General features: G+C 40.5%; 1 protein-coding gene across 1 annotated transcript in view; it reads right to left on the reverse strand.

Annotated features, from left to right (window-relative positions):
- Positions 1 to 285: 285 nt before the first annotated feature.
- The window catches only part of LOC119913409 (brefeldin A-inhibited guanine nucleotide-exchange protein 3-like), a 50,433-nt gene continuing 38,709 nt past the window's right edge, over positions 286 to 12,009 (reverse strand). The window contains 9 exon segments of the mRNA XM_038732824.1: positions 286 to 2,471; positions 2,818 to 3,323; positions 4,244 to 4,625; positions 5,054 to 5,155; positions 6,542 to 6,713; positions 6,803 to 6,923; positions 6,926 to 7,020; positions 9,200 to 9,330; positions 9,980 to 10,111. Coding sequence (XP_038588752.1) covers positions 2,280 to 2,471; positions 2,818 to 3,323; positions 4,244 to 4,625; positions 5,054 to 5,155; positions 6,542 to 6,713; positions 6,803 to 6,923; positions 6,926 to 7,020; positions 9,200 to 9,330; positions 9,980 to 10,111 — 1,833 coding nt within the window. The 3' untranslated portion in view covers positions 286 to 2,279.

Here is a 12,009-nt window from a genome sequence, read left to right on the forward strand (position 1 = left end):
ACATTCATATACAATCTTCACCGACTGTAATGTGGCCTCAATCTCTGATTTTGAAGAACTAAAAGAAATACATATAACAGTACTTTAAGTTTGCATTTTAATTTTTAAAAACAGTAAGCTGTGCTGTTTCTAATTAGGGCTGAACGATTAATCGTTTTCAAATCAAAATTGCGATTTGAAAGAACGCGATTTGCTTATCGTGAAGATGGCGATTAAAATGTAGGTTAATTATACAGTGGATCTGACCCATTTTTAACAGTCATGCAGTTACAAATTCATTCCGCTTTTGTCCTTGTATGACAGATCTGCTCGCCAATCACAAGCGCCATGCTCCTCCTGTTACGGTCCTACTCACCAATCAGAGAGGGCACAGGGCGTGTACATTTTACAACAACAAACAGAAGTGGAGGAAAACGTGTTAATGGCGCTAGCCGAACCGACACAGGCAGCGGCTGTGCCGCGGATCTGTCTGGCGTCAACTCACACTGTTTCAGCAGCAGAGTGTTTAGCCTGCCCTACGTTGTTGATGTGTTGTTAATTTGTGTACTTCAGCTCCTGATTACAGCTCTCTGTGAGCCTGTTTCGCTCCTCTTTCAGTAGGCTAACATTACATAGGCACATGGAGCATTTCAGAATAAGAGCATTTTGCCTGTCTGATTTTGCTGACTTGTTCAGATTTTGCTTAGTTGTTCAATTGTCCTTGATTTTTGTGCTTCTACTATGGTTAAGTACGCTACTTAGTTAAATTGTTTCTTTTTTTCTCTGTTTTAACTGTGTTCATTGTTGATGTACGGTCGGGAGTCTGCAAAAGGTGTTTTATTTTGAAAATTGACCCGATTCTCTATGCCGTTCTGTGTTTGACTTCCTGCCTGGTTCATCTGTTCTGTGCTGCTTGATGTGGCTTCAGTCAAAAATAGACTGGCAGTCAATATTGAACTTTAGCAAAACTTCAATAAAAAAAAAATAAAAAAAATCACAAATCCAATCTTAATCGAAAAATCGCAATTAGATTTTTTCCCCAAATCGTTGAACCCTATTTCTAATGCTAGTGGTCTGGCGCTGGGGTGTTCATGCATAAAATTTCTCAGATTCGCTGTCAGTCAAAGATTGTAGGGCAGACATAGCATACTTTTCCTGAAGTTGAAGTGAATTGGTAAGCCACCCACAGTTCCTATTGTCATTCCCCATCGTTATCATAACCAGTTATAGTGATGGTCAAAACACAGAAGAACATACGGCCAAGGATGTAAAAGATTTTCACAACAGAGTTTTTGATGAGCGGGTCTTTGTTTTTTATGTATCTCATGCTCTACTAGCACTTGCATGTATGCACACAATGATGATGTGATACACATTCCTGCTGACTGCAAAAGGCAGTACATGTGTTCAGTTAGTGTATGGACGCTATAAAACATGAGATGTTGAGCAGGTGAAACATTACATGGACAGAAACCTGCTGGAAAAATCTCTTTTTATATTAATTAACTCACCAACAGTTTATGACAGTAGCGTGCTACGAAATTTAGCTATACTCTGAATGTAAATACAGCTCATTTTTCAAGAAAACTCCACAGCGTACCTTTTTAAAAAGTGTTAATGCAGTCCAGGGAAAAAAAGTATGCATGTGAACTACAATAATCGTATTTCATTGCACATCTGTACATTTATGTTTGTATCCACATTAGGATGAAGCAAAGTATTTATCACCTTAGAGGGAGCACACTGACAATACTATGACAAGATAATGAGCAGTTCTGCAGATCAGTTTTTCAAAACTGAAAATCAATTCATATTTTAAAGCTTTGACAGTGTGTGTGTGTGAACTGAAGAGGCAGAAATGGCACATTCACAATCAAATCCTTTCCATTATACAAAGAATCCTTCACAAACCAACTAAATCCTTCATTCTTCTCACCACTTCCTTCATTGGCCAATCAAATCCTTCAACTTAATGTCATATGATGGTCGCCAATGTCCTCCCTCTTCTTCAAAAGAGCCATAAATCCATACGATATCAAACACTACTAATCAGTTTTCTGATCACTCTGTTAAGCCCGTTATTGTTCAACTACTCTGTTACATTTTGATGTTACGATGTCACAGCCATTTCTCTCCCTTTGCATTGCGTCATCAGTCAGTCGCACCCTTCATTAATCTACCACATAGCGGCACCATCACATGATGGCACCAAACCAATCTAAATCTTTCTGTTTACATCCTTCACTGACCAACCGACTGCATCCCTTCATCCCATGGTTTTGCATTTCTTTGATGCAGTGTCACAGAATGATGTCATAGAGCCTGCCGACGCGGCCCAGCCACTCGCGCAGTGCCTGGCGGACGCGGGCGTCGGTCACGTGGCACGAGAGCTGGATGAGGCAGGGGTAGAGCGCTGGCTGGAGCGCCAGGAAGGAGGGATCTGACAGGAGGAGGACCTGATTGAGGAGAGTCAAGACCATGTTGGTCCACGCCTGCAAGGGGAGAGAAACAAAAAGCTCAATACCCAAGCAGACATTTGTTACACACACAGACACTTTGTCAGGAGATGGTTCCCACCAGCGCAAATTCACACACTGCAATACCATTTATGACCATTAGTAATAAAAATCAACTCCATGGGGAAACTTTTTTTTTTCTCAGAAAACCTTCACCAGGCATATTAGGAGGCTGTTTTCTATTGATTGCAATGCTTGTGCCCGTGGGGACCAGCCCAGCCATCGGTCCCCACGGACAAAATTGGTCCCCACGGCGTGAGTGATATGTCAGGTTATGGTCCCCACCAGGATAGAAAAACAAGAACACACACATACACTGTACCTGTATCTGAGCCTCGGAGTCCCTCAGTGAGATGCTGTGGGAGCTGATGGTGGATCCTGACCGTTGTCTTTTTTCCTGCCTTAGGACCTCAGGTCCTGCACTGACTGAGTGCCTCAAAGGCGGACCCTGCTGGTCCACCAGATGCTGGGGCCTCTGCGGGGGCCTTTGTGTCTCCCCGACACCTCCTCCTGTTGCCCCCCCACGACCCTGCTCCTTCATGAACAGGTTGACATGGCACTGCTGTGGCTGCTGCTGCTGCTGTTTCCGGCGTTTGTACTCCATCATCAGCTTGCTGATGGTTTTATCTGTGGCAATGGTGTACAGTTTGTTCCCAGCGCTTTCCCACCATTCTTTTCTCCTTCCCGGTCCAGCGCTGCTAGGAGCTCCTCCTACTGAGCTTCCTGTGATGCCGGAGTCCCTCCTCTCGCCTCCAGTCCGGAAGTGGTGGGGCAGACTGCCTGTACTGCTGTGAAGAGAAGAAATGGTCGCTTTCATTGGACAGATGACTAAACAGATTGAGCAGATTATCCAGCAACGAACAAGATGCAACAGATGAAGCCTTTGGTTGATTTTATATCCGTAGTTCAAACAACACCCATGTTGTAAGGTTATGTTCAGACTAACATTAGCACTTTGTGTGAAAAACATTTCCATAATGTGAGAGCAACTGTATTCTCACAGGCAGCAATGCGGCGTGTACCTCACTCATTTTCTACCAGGTTTTGCAATGTTCAATTAACTTGAGCTTTGACGCTGAATACACCAACCTCCCCTCTGTTTAAACAATGGGGTTTTGACAAATTTACTGTAGATAAAAATGGTGGAAGAGTCAAATTTACTCATCCCTAAATTTCCAGAGTTACGTAGCTCTACTCTCTGATCCTACTGGAACTTGGGTAGGAGGATGGGGACATCAGGTTTAGACAATTGACATTGTGATTGTTTACATTTAATGAAGCACATAGCTAACTTTGTTACCTGCTTCCAGGATTATGTTATGCATGCTTCATTCTGCACACTACCCTGTGCAAATTAGTCACTCTTGAACTTTTGCCCAACACACAATCACTGTATGTTTTTCTTTGTATGCACACAAATCAGAAAATAGGCTAAAATCCTAGATTATGCTTTCAGTCTGCTTTCACACTGCATTATTTTCCAAGAGTATTACCCCAATATGCTGGCTGGCTGTGCTGTATGAAAGGTACGGAGCTGGTATAGGGGGTTTGATTTGGTTAGCCTCTTAGCCCTTGAACATTGGCATTAACAGGAACGATGGCTGTGTGAAAATCCACAGCTGACATGCCAGTGTTGTATTACATGGTGGTTTTATGTTACTGGTTCAGGAAAGCCAGATGGCTATTTGAAAGCATATATTGTTGTGGAATTATGCCTCATTTGTTGTGTGGTATGAATGAAGTCAGACCTGTATCCTGGGCTGGGTGTGGGCGTGTCTCCTGGGATGCTGCACTCATGTCCGCGGCCTGACACCTGTACCCGCCGTCCTCTGATGGTGTCCCCCTCGCCGAAAGACCACCGGCTGACGTAGGCGTGGAAGTCTCAGACGGAAAGAGAGGCAGGAAGAAGACGTGATCTCCTCCTGCTCCTCCCCTCAGCAATGCCGTCTCCTCCAGGGTGTTCTCCAGGTCCCGGTGCATTTGGATATAGCTGTTGCACAGATCCATGCACAGCTTGTAGAGGCGTTTGACCAGCCAGGCCCAGTCTGCGCTGCCCAGCGGCTGCACGCTGAGAGATGGGATGGGGGCTCGCCAGTGATGACGTTTATCCCGGCCGCGAGGGGGGCTGACCTGAGAGGAGGACACAGAGTAAAGTGGATGATTTGATTTTTGATATTATAACAACAAAAAGTGATTCATCTTCTTTGTTACATTAGGAGGGTGAACAGTTCAGAAAACCCTGAACTCCTAAACTGGAACAAACTAAAGAGGAAATGGAAAAAGAGGGCAACAGGATGATTAATCCAGGTAAATCTTTATTGTTGTTTTTTATTTCTGTGGTGCCCATCAATCACTATGACCTCTAAGTGCGCGTGCACTATTTTCTTTGTCTATTTAGCCTTTATGTTTATCACTGCTTATCCTTTTGTACACTTCCTCTGGACTGAAACTCTCAAAGATTTCTTTAACTGTTGAATTGTCACTATCATAACACAAATGGATCATTATTCTTCTTACACCTCTTACAGCAACACTGAAGCTGTGTGTTTGCGCGTCACCTGTGCTGTTTCTTCAAAGATATCTTCGTCCTCTGACGAGGCAGAGCCAGGGTGAGAGGAGTCAGAGCTCCCTTCCTCTTCCTCATACAGGATCCTCTTCACCTAAATACAATGAAAGGTTCAAATGTGAAACTGAAAATCGTTAATGATTTCTTAGTGTCGTCTTAGTTGCATCTTTAAAGTGGTTGCTAATGTGTTGCTAAATGGTCACTACCACTACATTTCTGGGCGGTTGTAAGATGTTAATCTGTGATTGCTATGTTTTTAGTACTGTAGGTGCCAACAAATGCGAAGGTTTGCAGACTATTATTATTAAAAATGTAATAAATTTAATGAATTAGACAATTTTAATGTATTATTTTTGTGATGCTTTTTTCCAAAATACAAATACCTGCTCAGAACTTCTTTCATTAAACCTACCAACAGAAAAAAACTAAAACTGGCAAAGACAAACTGTAAACTAACTTCAAGTGAATAAATCTCCAACATGGTCACACACGTTTGACATGCTATAGCCTTATATAGTTGAAATGGCCAACAGTTGCCAATTTACACGTTAAGCAGATACAGAGCAACTTTATGTGGAGATGCGTCTCTGGACAACAGATGAATGTTAAGAACAATATTAAGTCAGTTCTCAACCAACTCGTTAGAAAGATATCTGGCTCTGTAGTTGCACTTTTCAGCAGCTAGTCTCTATCTTTGGTGCTGGGCAGACAGCGTACAGTGGGTTTATCAGAGCTTGTTTTATGAAAATGCGGTTGATTAGAGCACTAAGACCCAAAACATTAAAGTTTGGGCTGAAAGACACTAAAAGGCTCCGTAGAGCCAAAGGGGGGGAACTTCAGGGTCAAGTGAGAATTCTCTGTGGTTTTGTCACTAGGTGTGACCCTTTTCATACAGATTTATATTTTAAAGCAGTCATGTTGGAACAGGAAGGGGCCATCCCCAAACTGTTTCCACAAAGTTGGGACCATGAAATTTTACTGAAAAAAAAAAGTGTCTTGGTATGCTGAAGCATTAAGAGTTCCTTTCACTGGAACTAAGGGGCCAAGCCCAACCCAAGAAAAATAGCCCCAACAGCCAAACCCAGGCTCGTCCATCGGATTGCCAGACAGAGAAGCGTGATTTGTCACTCCAGAGAACACGTCTCCACTGCTCTAGTATCCAGTGCCGCCGTGCTTTACACCACTGCATCCAACGCTTTGCATTGCACTTGGTGATGTAAGGCTTGGACGCAGCTGCTCGGCCATGGAAACCCATTCCATGAAGCTCTCTACACACTGGTCTTGAGCTAATCCGAAGGCCACACAACCTTTGGAGGTCTGTAGCATTCGACTCTGCAGAAAGTTGGCAACTTCTGTGCACTGTGTGCCTCAGCATGGTCTGTGATTTTATGTGGCCTACCACTTTGTGGCTGAGATTCTGTTGTTCCCAAAAAATGTCGTAGTGAGGAAATTTCAAGAAGTTTTAATGATTGGTTTCTACCTGCTGTGCGGTCATGCTGTCGGCTTGGCTCAGTGTGGCACACAGCAGGGCCTGGAAGTACAGGTTGAAGCTCATGGCAGACTGACGATAAAGATTAGCTGCACCACAAACACCCGACACCTTCATCAGCAGGTACTTTAGACCCGGCCGAGTGTCAAAGTCCCGCGCTGTCCTGCAGACAAAGAGATCAGGAGAAAAATCAGCAGGATAACAGATATATAACAGTGTCAGTCTTATGTCTGACTTTCTTGTTGCAGTAACCTGTAAGAGTCCAGCAGCAGATCCAGGATTATGGCTAAATTAGTCATGGAGATGTAGCGCAGGAAGCCTGCTGTGGTTCTGCTGGGGTCAGAGGTTACAGGTGTGACCCTTTCGTGACCTTCGGGCTGCTTGACAACTCCTCCAGCAGGATGTCATAGAGGTTTTGGAGAAGGACCTGGTGGGACAGCAGGCTCACCACGATGGTCCTGAACGGGATCCTGTGGGATTCAGAAACCAGGATTTCAGTCATATTCATTCCGTTTTTTAACCGAATAAGGAATCTCTTGCTCCAAGAAGGAAATTAAAAATATCTACTGTAATTAACTGTAGAACACACATTTAAAGCTGCTGTATTGTGGCTTCTGAAAAAAATAATGACTTTCAGAGGAGATAAATTTTCCCCTCCTAGTGAAGTCCAATTTAATTCATTATTTTGACACAAAACTATTCAAAATGTCTTCATACTTGGATATGATCTGTGGAACTAATTTTGCCCTTCTTGCTCCAAAAAAATCTTCATGATTGTTGCTTTCCAGCCATAACCTTCAATTGCTGCAAAAGTTTAACAGAAAGTCAAAATTAAGGCTTTATATTGCAGCACTATTGGTATAATTTACAGTATGCAGGGTAAGTAAATATAGTTCAGATTAGTGGCCTCTTACTTTAAACTAGACGAAACCCACCTTAAACCTAACGGACTAAAACAATGGCTGCATAAAAACAAGTCTTGAGGATATAAAAGGTGATGCAGTACATCATACTGAATTTGTAGTGTGAGCGGTCAACAACAAACATCATCACTGTATTTATGGATGGATTACTTTTTTCAAACTGCATAAGCTCAGACTCGATATCATGTCAGTTTGAATCTTGTTACCAACAAAGGAAATACAACTAAATACACAAAAGGATCAACAGGGAATTACACTAATTTCAACAGGACTCATATGTGATGCTTTGGACAGGAAACTACATGTGTGACACACACACACACACACACACACACACACACACACATCACTGTACAACTGTGTACAATGAGTGATGTGTTGCACTATGTGCAGGTACAGTATGTGGATAGAGCTGCACAATGTCTCATATTTGAATTGTTAGAGTGGTATGAATTTCCACATTAAACACAAAAGAGCTGTGCTGTTGGAACAGCCAGTACATTCTTCAGTGCAATGTCTCAAAGTGATCCTTGATGAAAATGTCAATTTCTTTTTATTGCAGTGTGCCTGCAGCTGATTCAGCCACAATACAAGGAGACATCATTGCCACTATAGGGATAACAACAGGACATCAATTTCAGGACAAATTTGTCACACACCACATGTTTTCTCCACATTGTGCAGCTAATCTACAGGTGGGTTAGTTAGTTTGAATATGTAGCTCATACAGACCCATACTGTATCACACTGTTAAATCTGACAAACACACAGATGTCACAGAAAACAGCCTTACCCAATTTTCCTGTGACCACAGCAGCAGAAACACAAGCAGAGAGCAGTTAGTAAGAGTTAGATTGAGACTGCAATTCTATTTCCAATCATTTTTTTTAATGTTCAAACAAATGAATATTACAGGTCCTCTTTCTTTTGTAAAACTGGATTTGTTTTCTTTCTTAGTTTTGTAAATATAATATGTGAACACAAAGTATCCTCCAAAATTACTGCTCATCCAATATTTCTATTTTAAAAAAAGTCTGTTAACTAAAGAGCTCGACACAACGTAGGAATGAACCAAATGAAGACAAAATGGGCTGTATGTTGGAAAAACACACAGAAGCATCAAGTGTTTAATTATATGTTGTGGGCAACTGTTGAATTTTTTTGTCTTAAAGTATGGTACCAAAAGGCAAAACAGAACACGTAAAAATTTGTTTTCGAAACACATTATATTCAAAATGAAATTTGACTTTACATATGACCACAGTAAAATGCATGAACTCTTCACAACCTGATAAAATTTATTTCTGTACATTGTGAATCTTTCAGTTTGGCATTATATTTATCAGAAGGGTGAGAATTACTTATTGGTACTTTTTAACTTTTTAACACTCTTTGGCATTTGCAAAGAAATGTACTGAAATTTCTCTTTAGTAATTTATTTGGGCTGCAGTTCACAAAAGTAAGACAGTAAATTCGGTAATGTGTGCTTTTTTATGATATACAATATTCATTGTTTGTGTGGACCTTGAAATCCTCATCAAGTGGACAAACAATTACGCCAGCCACAAAAAAAACACCAGGATTGTTGTTGGTTAAAGTTTTAGTTAGAATTTATTTTGGGTTCAGTACTTTTAGTTAAAGTTAGAAGATATAAAATGCAACCACGTGTCATCAGATGTGGAGCAAAACATGCTTCTGCGGGTGTATTTGTGTGGATGTTGTCTACCTCTTCTGAGTGTGCCCGTTGGACTGCTGGTCAGATGGCAGCTCGATGATGAGAACGCACGACTGAGCGTGCTCAAAGCCCTCCTTGTTGTTGGGCGTCTTTGGGGAGCACTGGGTGTCCAACATAAAGACCTGAGACACAAAGTGTGCACGTCAACAAGCTCTCCTGTGCCACCAACAGTTGTACTAGTACTAATAATACATTAGTGTAGTTAGAAGTTGGACTTTTTGCTTATTGTAGTTTTATTCATGCATTTGAAATAAAATAAATTATATTGTATAATTCTGTTTGACCTTTACCTAACTAGATGGTCTCGAGATTAAAAACCTGTTTTTGTAACAGCTGTGGTCAAAACTGCATAATTATGTTATATACATACACACACACCAACACAGAAGGTTACATACACACAAAGAAGATAAAGGGGTAAAAACAATGATCACGACAACAATTTCTATAACAAAATGTTTATTTCAGCCAGAAAAATGACCATAACTTTGTGTTTATATTTATTTATGATGACTAGTGTATAATTGTAAGTCTGCATTAAATTATGAACAGATTGAAACGCAAAAAGGTCATCCACACTGTCAGAAGAATGTTTCTTCATAATTCATGTTAATTAAGGTTTGAAAACATATGGACTTTTGATTTGAGTTTGACAAACATGCAAATAACAATAGGACTTGACCATCGTGGGCCCTTTCACTGTCTCACTCTGCAGCACATAAAGTAGAGGTTATTTTCATGGTTATCGTACAGCATTTACGCCATACTGACCTGCTGAGCCATTGCTTTGATCCTCCAGTACTCAGCCTCAGCAGAAGGAGAGTGGGACGGAGCCGCCACCTTCACTTCGCAGGCGTCTCCAGAAAAACTGTCTGAACCGCTATGAAAACAGGCCAGAAGGTTCTACAGAGACACAGAAAAAAAACGCTTATTAAGGTGAAGTGATGTTTAATGATGCATATCCTCTCACCATAATTTAACATTGCACTCTACACATCTTTCACATCAAAAGAAAGATGCTGCTAAAGTCAACTAAGTCAAGCAGCTGTTGGTCAAATGCATGTAAACCTCTAAATGTGCAAAAGCAACATTTAGAAACAGACTGCAGACTATTAATTAAATGGCTCCATTACAAGACACATGTAAAATATAAACAACTGTGTAGGTTGTCGTAAGGGTTTAAAACAGGTACTTCTGTTTGATGTTTATACATTTATTCAATAGAGGACATGTCTTAATTGAATAACTGGGTCAACCGGTGGATGATGATGAGTCTCACTCGAAGACACCTTTGCTGAATACACAAATTAAAAGAAAACAATAAACAAGAAGTAAAACAACCACCCCTCCACTTACATTAAACAGTAAACACAAACTGTATGCATGATGCTAAAACCCCCGTTTTCATGTTAGAAGCTGGAATCCATCACCAAACTACATGTATGGCAAGCAGATGAAAACATTTTATACAGTTTAAAAGGCTACAGCATGTACATTATACCGGATGTGAGCAGAATGCATTGCTTATAAAATATTCAGCTTTTCTATAAACCAAGTCAGAGGCTATGTTTCTGAAAGCTACATGTCAGGGACAGCCAGTGTCAAACACTGCATTCTCTTGGATGATTTACGACCTCTGCACCCAGGTATTACAGCAAATATTTTTCCTTGGTGTATTTAAATGTGTTTATCAACATTATATATATGTATTCATGCAGCACATCTGAGAATTTTGCATTAGAATAACGGTGATATGTTGGTGACTGGAATAAAACACAGACACAATGAAGCATGGTGGTTCCACCCTGAATTAAAAAACAGATCCAATCCAAAATATTGTTTCCAGTTGTTGTGGAGCAACACATTCAACTGTAAAAAAACAAAAAAACTGTGGTTTGTTGGACAGCACTTTGGGGTGGACATGCTCATCTGTATGAATCCGAATCTTTACAAAGAGCTCACAAGATCAGCTAAATCTGATTCTCTCAACCTCCTCTGGGCCAAGACTCAATTTTATGCCCCAGAATTCTTAAAACCCTGAGGAGAAGCCATGTTGACATGTGAATTTAGCATTTTCATATTTTTACTCTCTATTTTCGGTATAATGACTTACACATGGAGTATAAAGTATGAAATGCGTTTAATTTTATCTTGTTGCTAATAACAAATCATACATACATTTAGATAAATCTGTAAATGACTCCCTGATCCTGAAGTTCAAAAACTAAGCTACACCACCAAGAATAAATCAAGATTATTATAAGCAGTAGGAAAAGTAATTTAATTGCTACTCTGTCCCATTTTACTATTAGATATGTAATATAATATATGTACACACATGTAAAACATGAAAATCTGCCCGACATACTACTCAAACAGCTACAGTTCAAAATGTAAATGCAGCTGTAACAGACTAGAACATGCTGCTGGATAATAAAAGCTCTTATATAAAAGACCATAAGACCTAAATAAATATGTTGCATTACATAAAACAATAACAAGAGCCCCAACATCAACAGTCACAAAAGCTCTTACATAAACAGAATTGACTGCATGTCGGTCAATGCAGCTAAGCACATGTTTAAGCTATATGTTGAGATTTTGTATATTAAAATGAGATGCATGTTTTAAGCCCCCCCCCAATGTAGAGATAAACACAAGAGTTAATATCAAGGTTTTATTAATCACCTTTGGTGCAGCAGCTCATCTGTTAGAAAAAAATCCCCCACAAACTGCTTCACCGAGAATAAAGAATAAAATAAAAGACATCGCATTTTATCTTCTTTTCTCTAAACTCTTTA

This window comes from Micropterus salmoides, unplaced genomic scaffold, assembly GCF_014851395.1.
Source record: "Micropterus salmoides isolate LMB-PRFRI ecotype aquatic unplaced genomic scaffold, ASM1485139v1 Ms_hic_scaffold_2, whole genome shotgun sequence".
Classification (NCBI taxonomy): domain Eukaryota; kingdom Metazoa; phylum Chordata; class Actinopteri; order Centrarchiformes; family Centrarchidae; genus Micropterus; species Micropterus salmoides.